Source organism: Nerophis ophidion, linkage group LG03 (genome assembly GCF_033978795.1).
Source record: "Nerophis ophidion isolate RoL-2023_Sa linkage group LG03, RoL_Noph_v1.0, whole genome shotgun sequence".
Classification (NCBI taxonomy): domain Eukaryota; kingdom Metazoa; phylum Chordata; class Actinopteri; order Syngnathiformes; family Syngnathidae; genus Nerophis; species Nerophis ophidion.
In genome coordinates this window covers 31633390-31651158 of record NC_084613.1, presented here as the reverse complement: position 1 = coordinate 31651158, position 17769 = coordinate 31633390, and the positions used below count along the sequence as shown (strand labels likewise).

General features: G+C 42.2%; 1 protein-coding gene across 8 annotated transcripts in view; it reads left to right on the top strand.

Moving 5' to 3' along the window:
* Positions 1 to 17769, top strand: part of kiaa0586 (KIAA0586 ortholog) — a 43744-nt gene that overhangs the window by 6587 nt on the left and 19388 nt on the right. For 7 of the 8 annotated variants that reach the window (XM_061894854.1, XM_061894849.1, XM_061894852.1 and 4 more), the window contains exons 2-6: positions 5798 to 5927; positions 5998 to 6142; positions 6200 to 6252; positions 6331 to 6409; positions 6472 to 6625. In XM_061894854.1, the coding sequence (XP_061750838.1) occupies positions 5798 to 5927; positions 5998 to 6142; positions 6200 to 6252; positions 6331 to 6409; positions 6472 to 6625 (561 nt within the window). The remainder of the gene's footprint in view (positions 1 to 5797; positions 5928 to 5997; positions 6143 to 6199; positions 6253 to 6330; positions 6410 to 6471; positions 6626 to 17769) is intronic. The other variant, XM_061894853.1, reaches the window with a different exon arrangement.

Genomic DNA, 17769 nt, shown 5'->3' with positions numbered 1-17769 from the left:
TTTTAAGTGTCTCTCTTTCAAGAATGACTCGTATGCCTCCTGAGAGACTCTACAGCCATTAACTGCTGCACGCCAGTTGGATCTCTCACTTACAAGAGCATCCCAGTTGTCAATGATGAAGTCTATGAAGTCTGTCACACCGCTGCCTCTACACCTGGCTGTTATCTACCGCCCCCCAGGGCCCTATTAGAAAATTAATTCTCAGAGTTCGTTGCGGATCTAGTGACACACGCCGATAATATAATCATAATGGGGGACTTTAATATCCATATGAATACCCCATCGGACCCACCGTGCGTAGCGCTCCAGACTGTAATTGATAGCTGTGGTCTCACACAAATAATAAATGAACCCACGCATCGCAACGGTAATACGATAGACCTAGTGCTTGTCAGGGGTATCACCGTCTCCAAAGTTACGATACTCCCGTATACTAAAGTATTGTCCGATCATTACCTTATAAAATTCGAGGTTCAGACGCATGTTCGTCAAACTAATAATAATAATAACAGCTATAGCAGCCGCAACATTAATACGGCCACAACGACAACTCTTGCTGACCTACTGCCCTCGGTTATGGCACCATTCCCAAAGTATGTGGGCTCTATTGATAACCTCACTAACAACTTTAACGACACCCTGCGCGAAACCATTGATAACATAGCACCGCTAAAGTTAAAAAAGGCTCCAAAAAAGCGCACCCCGTGGTTTACAGAAGAAACTAGAGCTCAGAAATTATTATGTAGAAAGCTGGAACGCAAATGGCGCACGACTAAACTTGAGGTGCACCATCAAGCATGGAGTGATGGTTTAATAACTTATAAACGCATGCTTACCTTAGCTAAAGCTAAATATTACTCAAATCTCATCAACCGTAATAAAAACGATCCTAAATTTTTGTTTAGTACGGTAGCATCGCTAACCCAACAAGGGACCCCTTCCAGTAGCTCAACCCACTCAGCTGATGACTTTATGCAATTCTTTAGTAAGAAAATTGAAGTCATTAGAAAGGAGATTAAAGACAATGCGTCCCAGCTACAACTGGGTTCTATTAACACTGATACGATGGTATATACGGCGGATACTGCCCTCCAAAATAGTTTCTCTCGTTTTGAGGAAATAACATTAGAGGAATTGTTACAACGTGTAAATGGAATAAAACAGACAACATGCTTACTTGACCCTCTTCCTGGGAAACTGATCAAGGAGCTCTTTGTATTATTAGGTCCATCAGTGCTAAATATTATAAACTTATCACTCTCCTCGGGCACTGTTCCCCTAGCATTCAAAAAAGTGGTTATTCATCCTCTTCTTAAAAGACCTAACCTCGATGCTGACCTCATGGTAAACTACCGACCGGTGTCTCACCTTCCCTTTCAATCCGGCTTCAGAGCAAATCACTCCACGGAGACAGCCCTCGCAAAAATGACTAATGATCTATTGCTAACGATGGATTCTGATGCGTCATCTATGTTGCTGCTCCTCGATCTTAGCGCTGCTTTCGATACCGTCGATCATAATATTTTATTAGAACGTATCAAAACACGAATTGGTATGTCAGACTTATCCCTGTCTTGGTTTAACTCTTATCTTACTGATAGGATGCAGCGTGTCTCCCATAACAATGTGACCTCGGACTACGTTAAGGTAACGTGTGGAGTTCCCCAGGGTTCGGTCCTTGGCCCTGCACTCTTCAGCATCTACATGCTGCCGCTAGGTGACATCATACGCAAATACGGTGTTAGCTTTCACTGTTATGCTGATGACACCCAACTCTACATGCCCCTAAAGCTGACCAACACACCGGATTGTAGTCAGCTGGAGGCGTGTCTTAATGAAATTAAACAATGGATGTCCGCTAACTTTTTGCAACTCAACGCCAAAAAAACGGAAATGCTGATTATCGGTCCTGCTAGACACCAAACTCTATTTAATAACTCATGGTAAACTACCGACCGGTGTCTCACCTTCTCTTTATTTCAAAAATCCTTGAAAAAATTGTTGCGGAGCAGTTAAATGAACACTTAGCGTCTAACAATCTATGTGAAACCTTTCAATCTCCCCATGTCTAGCATTAAAAGATTACAGTTGGTACAAAATGCGGCTGCTAGACTTTTGACAAGAACAAGAAAGTTTGATCACATTACGCCTGTACTGGCTCACCTGCACTGGCTTCCTGTGCACTTAAGATGTGACTTTAAGGTTTTACTACTTACGTATAAAATACTACACGGTCTAGCTCCATCCTATCTTGCCGATTGTATTGTACCATATGTCCCGGCAAGAAATCTGCGTTCAAAGGACTCCGGCTTGTTAGTGATTCCCAAAGCCCCAAAAAAGTCTGCGGGCTATAGAGCGTTTTCCGTTCGGGCTCCAGTACTCTGGAATGCCCTCCCGGTAACAGTTCGAGATGCCACCACAGTAGAAGCATTTAAGTCTCACCTTAAAACTCATTTGTATACTCTAGCCTTTAAATAGACTCCCTTTTTAGACCAGTTGATCTGCCGTTTCTTTTCTTTTTCTTCTATGTCCCACTCTCCCTTGTGGAGGGGGTCCGGTCCGATCCGGTGGCCATGTACTGCTTGCCTGTGTATCGGCTGGGGACATCTCTGCGCTGCTGATCCGCCTCCGCTTGGGATGGTTTCCTGCTGGCTCCGCTGTGAACGGGACTCTCGCTGCTGTGTTGGATCCGCTTTGGACTGGACTCTCGCGACTGTGTTGGATCCATTGTGGATTGAACTTTCACAGTATCATGTTAGACCCGCTCGACATCCATTGCTTTCCTCCTCTCTAAGGTTCTCATAGTCATTATTGTCACCGACGTCCCACTGGGTCATTATTGTCACCGATGTCCCACTGGGTGTGAGTTTTCCTTGCCCTTATGTGGGCCTACCGAGGATGTCGTGGTGGTTTGTGCAGCCCTTTGAGACACTAGTGATTTAGGGCTATATAAGTAAACATTGATTGATTGATTGAATGTTGATGGAGAAATATTTCAGGTCTCTCATGATTAGGTCTTTAAAACGTAGACAGGGATGTCCTTGTTTGCGCGGACCATTGGCTAGTTCACCATACAATAAGAGTTTGGGGAGGCGAGCGTCATTCGTACGATGAGTGTGCCACGACCTCTGAGATGGCGTGGACCAAGAGTTGAGTACAGGTCACTGGAGCCTGGCTTCTGTAGTAGGAGTCACTTGGTGACATGGTCCTTCCAACACATGCCCAGTAAGGAACCAAGACAGTGGAAGTGAAATGCATTGAGGCGATGTTCGTGCCTGCGGTATGTTGTCCATTACTCAGATGCCAGAGTAAGGTATTAAATACATATGTGTGGTATACACATACTTGGAGAAGCAAGGAAAGGTTATTGTTGTGCCAGACACACTTTCTCATCTTTCTACAAACTGAAGATGTCCCTCCAATGAACATGCCAAGTTCTGCATCCAAGTTGTTGTTGTTGGAGACTGCAGATCCGAGGTAGGTGACTTTGTCCACCACAGATAGAGGTGTGTTGGAGATGGAAATAGTAGGGTTCAGGGTTGCAGGTGGGGCAAGGACAACTGTCTTTTTAAGCTAATCTGCAGGCCAAACTCTTGGCATACAGACTCAAAAGATGTGGTTGTAGTTCAGTATCATTGGCATAAGGCAGTTCACACACCAGGACATGACTTGCTTTAATTTGATCCCGCAATCTGGATAGACTGACCAGCTTTCTTGAGCTACGGATATGTAAGAGGATGCCAGAGTCTTCGGGGAAAGCGTGACGTAGTAGGGCAGAGAACAATATTGGAGTCGGAGCAAGAACACAATGCTGCTTCACCCCACATCTCATATGGAATTCGTCAGAGCAAGTGCCTTCAAATTGTACCGTTGCCTTCATGCCGTTATGGAATTCAGTGATCACCTTCAGCAGTTTAGGGAGGCAGCCAAGTCTTTGCAGAACAAAGAAGAGTCCCGATCGGCTGATGTAGTCCAAGGCCTTAGTCAAGTCGACATACACAAGAAACAGAGGTTTTTCTTGCTCAATGCACTTTTCCTATAATTGTTGAACACAGAACACCATGTTTCCTGTGGAGCGACCGGTTTAAAACCCACACTGGCTTTCAGGGAGGATACGGTCTCCAAGGACTTGTAGTTGTGGTAGAACAGTTCAAGCAAATATCAACTCTGTAGTTGTTACAGTCTGCGCCGTCGCCTTTGTTTTTATAGATGGTGATGATGTTAGCATTTGGAAAGACATTTGGGAAATACCCAATATTCCAGCAAGACACAAACAGAGGATGTAAAACGCAAACAAGAGCATCCCCACCTGCATTGAAAACCTCAAAAGGGGGGCTGTCAGCTACGGTAGCATACAGTAGGTTGCAGAAACATCCAGACGAGGAGTGGGCTTAGGCCTGGCATGATGAAGCTTTATTGGAGTCAACCTTAGTTTGCAGTGTGCAAGAGTGTGATCAGTGTCACAGTCTGCTGAATGCAGTGATCGGCAATGTGTTAAGTGCGCACGCTTCACCAGCACAAGGTAAGGTTGGGGCCAGCGTTTAGAACGAGGGTGGTGGCTTTGTAGGAGTTAGAGCCCTGAAAGAAAGAATAGGGGATACGGAGCTCCAGCAGACGTTGTCCATTTTCAATCATTTTCCATAACCATTGTCTCCCAGTATGTCAGGCCATGCGCTTTAGTTCACATCCACTTGGGCATTGAAGTCCACAAGAATCAGCAGGCGTTCAGTTTAGGGGGTCTTTTAAATAATGGAGCTCAGTTGATTGTAGAAATTTTCATTTGAACCCAGGTCTGAGGTGTGTGTGTGTGATTTTGTGTGTGTGTGTGTGTGTGTGTGTGTGTGTGTGTGTGTGTGTGTGTGTGTGTGTGTGTGTGTGTGTGTGTGTGTGTGTGTGTAAGTAGCGATGATTGTGACTGGGCCACTGTTTGTGTGAAATTGCAGTACGGGGAAGCGAGTAGCCAGTTGTGGAGGCATAATATTTGGACTCATGGAGAGAAGAGATGCTCATAAATGAGAGTGCTGGGGCAAAATGTTGTGAAAGCATGCCCACCCAAGACAAACTTCCATCTCTGGACTCAGTACTACAGGTTCCAACAGAACCTGTAGTACTGAGGTGTTTTTGTTTTTTTTTCCCCTTGGCCTCAGTCTGCACCCCCACTCCAGGGCCTAGGCTAAGACCGATTTTTTAATTTAATTTTAATCTTCTATTTTTTTCTTCCCCCCACCCCCCTTGTTTACCTGTATGTCATCTTTTTTGTAAGGGGCGCTGGAAGCCGGCAGACCCGTCAGCGATCCTGTTCTGTCTCCCTGTAATGTTTGTCTGATCTTGAATGGGATTGTGCTGAAAATTGTAATTTTCCTGAAGGAACTCTCCTGACGGAATAAATAAAGTACTATCAAAAAAAAAAAAAAAAAATCAAACACCGGTGTGGGACATTTGGTGTAGTGAGTTTCCCTGCAGTGACCAACTAACTTCGTCTATTGGCCTGTGACCATTGGAAGGGCTCTTTCTGGTCAGTGGGCAGCTAAGACAAACCCTGAACTCTGCCCACCAGCCCCTGGTGCCAGGCTACATAGGTGGACTGAGTTTGGTCTGGTCTCACGTCTTCCACCTGTCCGGCTTGCTTAGAGCTACTAGGGTCATAACGTAACTCTCAGGATCATTAAAATATCAAACTGGCGCCCTCTTGCTTTAGTTTGTCAGTAGAAAACATTTATTGTGTAATGCAAAGTTAGTTTGTATTCACCGACTGTTTATTTACCTTGAATTTACTCTGTCGCCCCCTGCTGATCAGTAGGCGCACCTGTCATTGAACACAGCTGTTTGAACCAAAGTGAAAGCGATTCATGTCCAGGTCACAAGCTGCTAACGTCGCACTTTGAGGCGGGGGCTCGTGGCCTGGTGCTTGCGGCCCTCAGGCAACGGTGAGCGTTGTTGCTCTTACAGGAATTCGCCCGGTGGGCTTTTTGTTTTGAAATCTGATTCCTCTTTCAGCGCTTGCGCCCCCCAGAGGCGCAACGTCAAAGTTCAGCTTCTAGACCCTCCCAGCAGCCGCCATGACGCTCAGAAGAGGGTAGACATCTTGGCTGGTAACCATGGAGACCACATCCACGCCCGTGTCACTGCTGCAGCGCAAATGGTACAGTACGCTTTTCATCACACGTTGTGTGACTCATAGATACTCGTGTGTGTGTAGGCGCAACCAGACATGGCATGTGAAGGCTTTCAGCAAGGTGACATCACGGACAGGTAGGTCTCCTCTTGAGTGCACACACACACACACACACACACACACACACACTAACTGTAATGTGTACACTTCATTAGGCAGAGTGGGAAAAGTGGGCGGAGCCAGGTGACAGTGCAGCACCTGGAGGCGCTGCACAGCCGCCGCTTGGAGCTTCAGGTGAGCAACACACCTGTCGAGCTGACGGCAGCCGCTGACGACGCTTTTCTTCTTTCTCCCAGAACCAACTTCTCGAGTCGGCGCTCAGCATCGTCACTCGCTACACCCCTGTTACGCCTGAGCAGGAGCACACCAGTCAGCAGGCCCCTCGCTGCACCCCCGTCGCTCCTGAGCAGGAGCACACCTATCAGCAAGTGCCTTGCGTGAGCTCTGCAGGTACACACATGTCAATTGTCACGCTCGTGTGGGCTCTTAAGTCAGGGTTCCCCAACCTTTTTTGCAGCAGGTGGGCATTATTTTCCATGGGTGGCTTTGCACGTGTAGTAGACAAAACTCACCGTAACGCCGAATAGTGGGACCACGGGCCTCATTGTTAGCGATGAGATGGTCCCATCTAGTGGTGGCGGTAGACACCCGCACCATGTTTCTTGTGTCCAGCCCGCTCGACCATTTTGCCTTTGCGCAAACTGCCGCCTCACACAAAAAGCTGCTAGAAATTCGAGCAGTTGTCCGGACTCATTGTGGCGATCACAGGACATTGGGCCAGTTGTCAGGTCTATTGTGGCCGTGACAGGACATTGGGTCTGTGTTCAGTTCTCTTTTGGACATGACAGGACATTGGGTCTGTTGTCAGGTGTCTAATGGTCATGACAGGACATTGGGCCAGTTGTCAGATTACTTGTGGACATGACAGGACATTGGGTCTGTTGTCGGGTCTCTTGTGGACTTGACAGGACATTGGGTTTGTTGTCAGGTGTCTTATAGCCATGACAGGATATTGGTTCTGTTGTGAGGTTTCTTGTAGCCATGACACATTTGGTCAGTTGTCAGGTCTCTTGTGGCTGTAACAGGATATTGGGTCTGTTGTTAGGGTTCTTGTGGACTTGACAGGACATTGGGTCTCTTGTCAGGTCTCTTTGGGTCATGACAGGACTTTGGGTCTGTCGTCAGTTCTCTTGTGGACATGACAAGACATTGGGTCTCTTGTCAGGTCTCTTGTGGTCATGACAGGACATTGGGTCTGTTGTCAGGTCTCTTGTGGCCACACCAGGACATTGGGCAAGTTATTACGTCTCTTGTGGCCATACCACGACATTGAGCTGGTGTTCAAGTTTCTTGTGGCAATGACACACCATTGAGTCTGTTGTCGGGTCTCTTGTGGACATGACATGACAGGACATTGGGCGAGTTGTCGGGTCTCTTTTGGATATAACAAGACATTGGGCCAGTCGTCGGGTCTCTTGTGGACATGACAGGACATTTGGTATGTTGTCAGTTCTTTTGTGCACATGACAGGACATTGGGCCAGTTGTCAGGTCTCTTGTGGTCATGACAGGACATTGGGCCAGTTGTCAGGTCTATTGTGGTCATGACAGGACATTGGGCCAGTTGTCAGGTCTCTTGTGGCTATGACAGGTCATTGGGCCAATTGTCCGGTCTCCTGTGGACATGACAGGACATTGGGTCTGTAACTTCCTCCAAATAGCACTGACACAATGGCTTTCTTGAACTGATTTATTGAAGGCTTTCTTTCCCTTCAATTCACCGTAAAAACTGAAATAAAATAAAGCACATTACAAACGTAAAAATAATAACATGCACAGCATGTGAATCAAACATTTCACCGAAGTAAAACACAAACAGAAATGACAAATACCTCGTTGGCCTGCATGCTTCTTTTAGGAGGAAATTGTGATCTTCTGGCTCTCATAGCCCACACGCTGAAAGTCCTTGTGACACCTGAAAGTCCTTGTTACGATCAGTCGCTCTCTTTATCCCTTCTCATTGCATCAAACAAATGTTCACTCATACCCAGAAGCAGCTTCCTTATATCCGTTCACAGACCAATCGAGACAATTCAAAACAAAAGCATGCCCACAAACCCAACAAAAAGGCATTAAATTACATTTTTAACCATAGTAACATAAATAAAGCCTTCTTATGAACTTTTATACATTTTGATTTAAATTCCCTTTTATGAACTTAACTTATTCTGTTTTTAGAGAAATAAAACAAATTATAATTATTAGTCGCAACAGTTACAGGGTCTGTTGTCAGGTCTCTTGTGGACATGACATGACTTTCGTTCTTTTGTCAGGTCTCTTAGTGGACTTGACAGGACATTGGCCCCATTGTCAGATTATTTGTGGTCATGACAGGACATTGGTCCTGTTGTCAGGTCTCTTGTGGCCATGACAAGACATTGGGCCCGTTGTCAGCTCTCTTTTGGTCCTGAAGGGACATTGGGCAAGTTGTCAGGTCTCTTGTGGCCATGTCAGAACATTCGGTAATTTTTCAGGTCTCTTGTCGCCACGCCAGGAAATTGGGCCATTTGGCAAGTCTCCTGTGGCCATGCCAGGACATTGGGCCCGTTGTCAGGTCTCCTTTGGTCATGACAGGACATTGGGCCATTTGTCAGGTCTCTTCTGGCTATGACAGGACATTGGGTCTGTTATCAGGTTTCTTGTGGTCATGACAGGACATTGGGTCTGTTGTCAGGTCTCTTGTGGACATGATAGGACATTGGGCCAGTTGTCAGATTACTTGTGGACATGACATGACATTGGTCTAATGTCGGGTCTCTTCTGGCCATGACAGGACATTGGGTTTGTTGCTGGGTCTCTTGTGGTCATAACAGGACATTGGGCCGGTTGTCAGGTTTCTTGTGGACATGCCAGGACATTAGGTCAATTGTCAGATTACTTGTGGACATGTCAGGACATTGGGTCTGTTGTTGGGTCTGTTGTTGGGTCTCTTGTGGCCATAACAGGACATTGGGCCTGTTGTGAGGTCTGTTGTTTTCATGACAGGGCGTTGGGTCTGTTGTCAGGTGTCTTTTCGTCATGACAGGACATTGGGCCAGTTGTCAGGTCTCTTCTGGCCATGCTAGGACATTGGGACAGTTTTCGGATCTGTTGTGACATGACAGGACATTGGGCCAGTTGTCGGGTCTCTTGTGGATATAACAGGACATTTGGCCGGTTGTCAGGTCTCTTGTCGTCATAACAGGACATTGGGCCTGTTGTCGGGTCTCTTGTGGATATAACAGGACATTGGGCCGGTTGTCAGGTCTTTTGTGGCCATGACAGGACATTGGGTCTGTTGTCAGGTTTCTTGTCGTCATAACAGGACATTGGGCCTGTTGACCATCTCCAGTAGCTGGCCCTCGTGTTTGCTTCATGGCCCAGTTATTTTGACAAATGTGTTGGGCATTCATTCATTGTTAACTTCCGAACCTTTTGTGGTCGGGAAGAATCGTTCCAAGTCTTGTAAGAGCACAGCCAGGTGGTGGAGTGCTGGCCCAGGTGACATCCCAAGTTCCTGCAAATGTTGGAAACATGTCCATCTGTCTGGTAGCTCTGTGATCTGCAAGATTCAACTCTCTTGCTAGTTTTTCCTGCAGGGACAAGGGACATTCGTCCAGCATATTGAAAATATATCGCTAAGCTCAGCTAGTTTGACCATCCTCTTTAACTATAAAAGTACATAATCACGTAGTATTACCTTTTTGTCAATAATAGTAAACCTGGATGGTGTACTTTTTAATCCAGTTGGGAGAGTGGCCGTGCCAGCAACCTGAGGGTTCCTGGTTCAATCCCCACCTTCTACCAACCTCGTCACGCCTGTTGTGTTCTTGAGCAAGACACTTCACCCTTGCTCCTGATGGTTCGTGGTTAGGGCCTTGCATGGCAGCTCCCGCCATCAGTGTGTGAATGTGTGTGTGTATGGGTGAATGTGGAAATAGTGGCAAAGCGCTTTGAGTACCTTGAAGGTAGAAAAGCGCTGTACAAGTATAACCCATTTACCATTTAATCCTCTTCAACAATAAAAGTACATAATCAATTACTTTGACCTTGCTGTCAATATTAGTCAAACTGGATTGTGTACTTTTTAATTGTCTTCAACTATAAAAGTACATAATCAACTAGTATTACCTTGCTGTCAATACTAGTCAACCTAGATGGTGTACTTTTGAACTCTTTTCAACTATAGAAGTACATAATCATATAGTATTATTGCCTTGTTGTCAATACTAGTCAACCTATATGATGTACTTTATAACCCTTTTCTCGTACAAAAGTACATAATGAAGGAGTATTACCTTGTTTTCAATATTAGTCAACCTGGATGGTGTACTTTTTAATCATCTTCAACAATAAAAGTACATAATCACATAGTATTACCTTATTTTCAATACTAGTCAACCTAGATGGTGTACGTCTTAACCCTCTTCAACTATAAAAGTAAATAATCAAGTAGTATTAGCTTGTTTTCAATACTTGTCAACTTGGATTTTATACTTTTTAATCATCTTCAATTATAAAAGTACATAATCGCATAGTATTACCTTGTTGTCAATACTAGTCAACCTGGATGGTGTACTATTTAATAATTTTCAACTATAAAAGTACATAATAAAGTAGTATTACTTTGTTTTCAATAGTAGTCAACCTGGATGGTGTACTTTTGAATCATCTTCAACTATAATAGTATATAATCACTTTGAATTACCTTATTGTCACTATAAGTCAACCTAGATGGTATACTTCTTAACCCTCTTCAACTATAAAAGGAGATAATCAAGTAGTATTACCTTGTTTTCAATAATAGTCAACTTGGATGTTCTACTTTTTAATCATCTTCAACTATAAAAGTACATAATCGTGTGGTATTAACTTGTTGTTAATACTAGTCAACCTGGATGGTGTAGCATTTGTAATCATTTTCAACTATAAAAGTACATATTCAAGTAGTATTACTTTGTTTTCAATACTAGTCAACCTGGATGGTGTACTTTTTAATCCTCTTAAACTGTAATAGTACATAATCATGTAGTATTACCTTGTTGTCAATACTAGTCAACCTGGATGTTGTACTTTTTAGTCATTGTCAATTATAAAAGTATATAATCACATAGTAGTCCCTTGTTGTCAAGACTAGATAACCTTGATGTTGTACTTTTTTATCCTCTTCAACCATAAAAGTACATAATCAACTAGTATTACCTTGTTGTCAATACTCGTCAACCTGGATGGTGTACTTTTTTACCCTTTTCAACTATAAAAGTACATAATCACATACGATTATCTTGTTGTCAACACTAGTCAACCTGGATGTTGTACATTTTAAACCCTCTTCAACTATAAAAGTACATAATCAAGTAGTATTACCTTGTTGTCAATGCTTAGTCAGCCTGGATGGTGTACTTTTTACCCTCTTTAGGTATAAAAGTACATAATCGAGTGGTAATACCTCGTTGTCAATACTAGTCAACCTGAATGTTGTACTTTTTAGTCATTGTCAATTATAAAAGTATATAATCACATAGTAGTCCCTTGTTGTCAAGACTAGTTAACCTGGATGTTGTACTTTTTAATCCTCTTCAACTATAAAAGTACATAATCAACTAGTTTTACCTTGTTGTCAATACCAGTCAATCTTGATGTTGTACTTTTTAACCCACTTCAACTATAAAAGTACAAACCCCGCTTCCATACGATTTGGGAAATAGTGTTAGATGTAAATGTAAATGGAAAGCAATGATTTGCAAATACTTTTCAACCCATATTCAGTTGAATATGCTACAAAGACAACATATTTGATGTTCAAATGATTATTTTTTGCAAATAATCATTAACTTTAGAATTTGATGGCAGCAACACATGCCAAAGAAGTTGGGAAAGGTGGCAATAAATATTGATAAAGTTGAGGAAATGCTCATCAAACACTTATTTGGAACATCCCACAGGTGAACAGGCAAATTTGGAACAGGTGGGTGCCATGATTGGGTATAAAAGTAGATTCCATGTAATGCTCAGTCATTCACAATCAAGGATGGGACGAGGGTCACCACCTTGCCAACAAATGCATGAGCAAATTGTTGAAAAGTTTAAGAAAAACCTTTCTCAACCAGCTATTGCAAGGAATTTAGGGATTTCACCATCTACGCTCCGTAATATCATCAAAGGGTTCAGAGAATCTGGAGAAATCATGCACGTAAGCAGCTAAGCCCGTGACCTTCGATCCCTAAGTCTGTACTGCATCAACAAGCGACATCAGTGTGTAAAGGATATCACCACGTGGGCTCAGGAACACTTCAGAAACCCACTGTCAGTTACTACAGTTGGTCGCTACATCTGTAAGTGCAAGTTAAAACTCTCCTATGCAATGCGAAAACCGTTTATCAGCAACACCCAGAAACACCGTCGACTTTGCTGGGCCTGAGGTCATTTAAGATGGACTGATACAAAGTGGAAAAGTGTTCTGTGGTCTGACGATACCACATTTCAAATTGGTTTTGGAAACTGTGGATGTCGTGTCCTCCGGACCAAAGAGGAAAGAACCATCCGGATTGTTATAGGCGCAAAGTTGAAAAGCCAGCATCTGTGATGGTATGGGGGTGTATTAGTGCCCAAGACATGGGTAACTTACACATCTGTGAAGGCGCCATTAATGCTGAAAGGTACATACAGGTTTTGGAGCAACATATGTTGCCATCCAAGCAAAGTTACCATGGACGCGCCTGCTTATTTCAGCAAGACAATGCCAAGCCACGTGTTACATCAACGTGGCTTTATAGAAAAAGAGTGCGGGTACTACTAGACTGGCCTGCCTGTAGTCCAGACCTGTCTCCCATTGAAAATGTGTGGTGCATTATGAAGCCTAAAATACCACAACGGAGACCCCCGGACTGTTGAACAACTTAAGCTGAACATTAAGCAAGAATGTGAAAGAATTCCACCTGAGAAGCTTAAAAAATGTGTCTCCTCATTTCCCAAACGTTTACTGAGTGTTGTTAAAAGGAAAAGCCATGTAACACAGTGGTGAACATGCCCTTTCCCAACTACTTTGGCAGGTGTTGCAGCCATGAAATTCTAAGTTGATTACTTGCACAAAAAAGTTTGAGTTTGAACATCAAATATCTTGTCTTTGTAGTGCATTCAATTGAATATGGGTTGAAAATGATTTGCAAATCATTGTACTCCGTTTATATTTACATCTAACACAATTTCCCAACTCATATGGAAACAGGGTTTGTACCTTGTTGTCAATACTAGTCAACCTGGATGTTGTACTTTTTAATCCTCTTCAACTATAAAAGTACACAATCAAGTAGGATTAACTTGTTGTCAATACTAGTCAACCTGGATGGTGTACTTATTAATCATCTTCAACTACTGTATAAAAGTACATAATCAAGTACTATTATCTTATTGTCAATACTAGTCAACCTATATGATGTACTTTTTTAACCCTTTTGTGAAGTGAAGTGAATTATATTTATATAGCGCTTTTCTCTAGTGACTCAAAGCGCTTTACATAGTGAAACCCAATATCTAAGTTACATTTAAACCAGTGTGGGTGGCACTGGGAGCAGGTGGGTAAAGTGTCTTGCCCAAGTAGATAATCAAGTAGTATTCAAGTAGATAATCAAGTAGTATTAACTTGTTTTTAATATTAGTCTTCCTTGATGGTGTACATTTTAATCATCTTCAACTGTAAAAGTACATAATCACATAGTATTACCTTGTTGTCAATAATAGTCAACCTGGATGGTGTACTTTTTAATCATCTTCAACTATAAAAGTACATAATCACGTAGTATTACCTTGTCAATACTAGTCAACCTGGATGTTGTACTTTTTAATCATCTTCAACTATAAAAGTATATCATTACATAGTAGTACCTTGTTGTCAATACAAGTTAACCTGGATGTTGTACTTTTTAATTCTTTTCAACTATAAAATTACATAATCAAGTAGTATTACCATGTTGTCAATACTAGTCAACCTGGATGGTATATTTTTTAACCCTTTTCAACCACATAGTACATATTGGATAATCACATACTATTACCTTGTTGTCAATACTAGTCAACCTGGATGTTGTACTTTTTTTAACCCTCTAACTATGAAATTACATAATCAAGTAGTATTACTTTGTTTTCAATATTAGTCAACCTGGATTATGTACTTGTAACCCTTTTCAACTATAAAAGTACATCATCACGTAGTATTAGCTTGTCAATATTAGTCAACCTGTATGGTGTACTTTTTAATCATGTTCAACTATAAAAGTACATAATCAATTAGTATTGTTGTCAATCCTAGTCAACCTGGAAGGTGTACTTTGTAACGCTCTACAACTACACAAGTACATAATCAAGTAATAATACCTTGTTTTCAATACGAGTCAACCTGGATGTTGTACTTTTTAACTCTCTTCAATTATAAATGTACATAATCAAGTAGTCTTACCTTGTTGTCAATAGTCAACCTGGATCGTGTACTTTTAATCATCTTCAACTATAAAAGTACATAATCACATAGTATTACCTTGTTGTCAATACTAGTCAAACTGGATGTTGTACTTTTTAATCATCCTTAACTATAAATGTACAAAACCCAAAACCAGTCAAGTTGGCACAATGTGTATTTTGTAAATAAAAACAGAATACAATGATTTTCACATCCTTTTCAACTTATATTCAATTGAATACACTGCAAAGACAATATATTTAATGTTCAAACTGAGGAATGTATTTTTTTTTGCAAATAATCATCAACTTAGAATTTAGTGGCAGCAACATGTTGCAAAAAAGTTTGCACAGGGACATTTTTACCTCTGTGTTACATGACCGTTCTTTTTAATACCACTCAGTTCAGTAAACTATTGGGAACTGAGGAGAACAATTTTTGGAGCTTTTCAGCTGGAATTCTTTCCCATCCTTGCTTGACGTACAGCTTAAGTTGTTCAACAGTCCGGGTCTTCTTTGTTGTATTTTATGCCTCATAATACGCCACAGATTTTCAATGGGAGACACGTCTGGACTACAGGCAGGCCAGTCTAGCACCCACACTCTTTTACTACAAAGCCAAGCTGTTGTAACATGTGGCTTGGCATTGTCTTGCTGAAATAAGCAGGAGCATCCATGATAACGTTGCTTGTATGGCAACATACAGTATGTGGCTCCAAAACCTGTATGTACCTTTCAGCATTAATGGTGCCTTCACAGATGTGTAAGTTACCCATGCCTTGGGCACTAATACAACCCGTGCTGGCTTTTGAACTTTGCGCCTAGAACAATCCGGATGGTTCTTTTCCTCTTTATTCAGGAGGACACGACGTTCAGTTTCCAAAAACAATTTCAAATGTGGACTCGTCAGACCACAGAACACTTTTACACTTTGCATCAGTCCATCTTAGATGACCTCGGGCCCAGCAAACCGTTTCTGGATGTTGTTGATAAATGGCTTTGACTTTGCATAGTAGAGTTTTAACTCGCACTTACAGATGAAGTGACCAACTGTAGTTACTGACAGTAATTTTCTGAAGTGTTCCTATGCCCATGTGGTGATATCCTTTACACACCAATGTAAAAGCTCGAAGGTCCGTCATATCATCACATTTCGTACAGTTCGCCAGATTATCTGAACCTTTTGATTATATTATGGACCTAAATTCCTTATATTAACTGGTTGAGAAATGTTGTTCTTAAAATGTTTGACAATTTGCTCACACATTTGTTCACAAAGTGGTGACCCTCGCCCCAGCCTTGTTTGTGAATGACTGAGCATTTCATGTAAGCTGCTTTTTTACCCAATTGTGGCACCCACCAGTTCCCAATAAGCGTTTGACTAGCAGTCCTCAACTTTCTCATTCTTTTTTGCTTCTTACTGTGGTGTACTTTTTAATTATCTTCAACTATAAAAGTATAAAACCCAAAACCAGTGAAGTTGGCACGTTGTGTGTAAATGGTAAATAGAAACAATACAATAATTTGCTAATCCTTTTCAACCTATATTCATTTGAATAAACTGTAAAGACAAGATACTTAACGTTCAAACCCGAAAACTTTGTTATTTTTTGCAAATAATAGCTCATTTGGAATTTGATGCCTGCAAATGTTTAAAAAAAGACTGAGAAAGTTGAGGAATGCTCATAAAACACTTATTTGGAGCATCCAAAAGGTGAACAGGCTAATTGAGAACACTTCCAAAATTGGTCTCGTCAGTTACCAAACATTTACTCAGTGTTGTTAAAATGAAAGGCCATGTAACACAGTGGTAAACATGCCCCAGTGCCAACTTTTTGGCAATGTGTTGCTGCCATTAAATTCTAAGTCAATGATTATTTGCAAAAAATATTAAAGTTTCTCAGTTCGAACATTGAATGTCTTGTCATTGCAGTGTATTCAATTTGAATATAAATTTTACAAGGATTTACAAATCATTTTATTCTGTTTTTGTTTACATTTTACACAACATGCCAACTTCAATCATCAATCAATCAATGTTTACTTATATAGCCCTAAATCACTAGTGTCTCAAAGGGCTGCACAAACCACCACGACATCCTCGGTAGGCCCACATAAGGGCAAGGAAAACTCACACCCAGTGGGACGTCGGTGACAATAATGACTATGAGAACCTTAGAGAGGAGGAAAGCAATGGATGTCGAGCGGGTCTAACATGATACTGTGAAAGTTCAATCCACAATGGATCCAACACAGTCGCAAGAGTCCAGTCCAAAGCGGGTCCAATGAAAGTTCAATCCACAATGGATCCAACACAGTCGCAAGAGTCCAGTCCAAAGCGGGTCCAACTCAGCAGAGAGAGTCCCGTTCACAGCGGAGCCACCAGGAAACCATCCCAAGCGGAGGCGGATCAGCAGCGCAGAGATGTCCCCAGCCGATACACAGGCAAGCAGTACATGGCCACCGGATCGGACCGGACCCCCTCCACAAGGGAGAGTGGGACATAGAAGAAAAAGAAAAGAAACAGCAGATCAACTGGTCTAAAAAGGGAGTCTATTTAAAGGCTACAGTATACAAATGAGTTTTAAGGTGAGACTTAAATGCTTCTACTGAGGTGGCATCTCGAACTGTTACCGGGAGGGCATTCCAGAGTACTGGAGCCCGAACTTTGCCCTGAAACCGGATTGAAAGGTTTCACATAGATTGTTAGACGCTAAGTGTTCATTTAACTGCTCCGCAACAATTTTTTCGAGGATTTTTGAAATGAAGGGAAGGTGAGACACCGGTCGGTAGTTTACCATGAGGTCAGGATCGAGGTTAGGTCTTTTAAGGAGAGGATGAATAACCGCTTTTTTGAATGCTAGGGGAACAGTGCCCGAGGAAAGTGATAAGTTTATAATATGCTGATGACACCCAACTCTACATGCCCCTAAAGCTGACCAACACGCCGGATTGTAATCAGCTGGAGGCGTGTCTTAATGAAATTAAACAATGGATGTCCGCTAACTTTTTGCAACTCAACGCCAAAAAAACGGAAATGCTGATTATCGGTCCTGCTAGACACCGAACTCTATTTAATAATACAACTCTAACATTTGACAA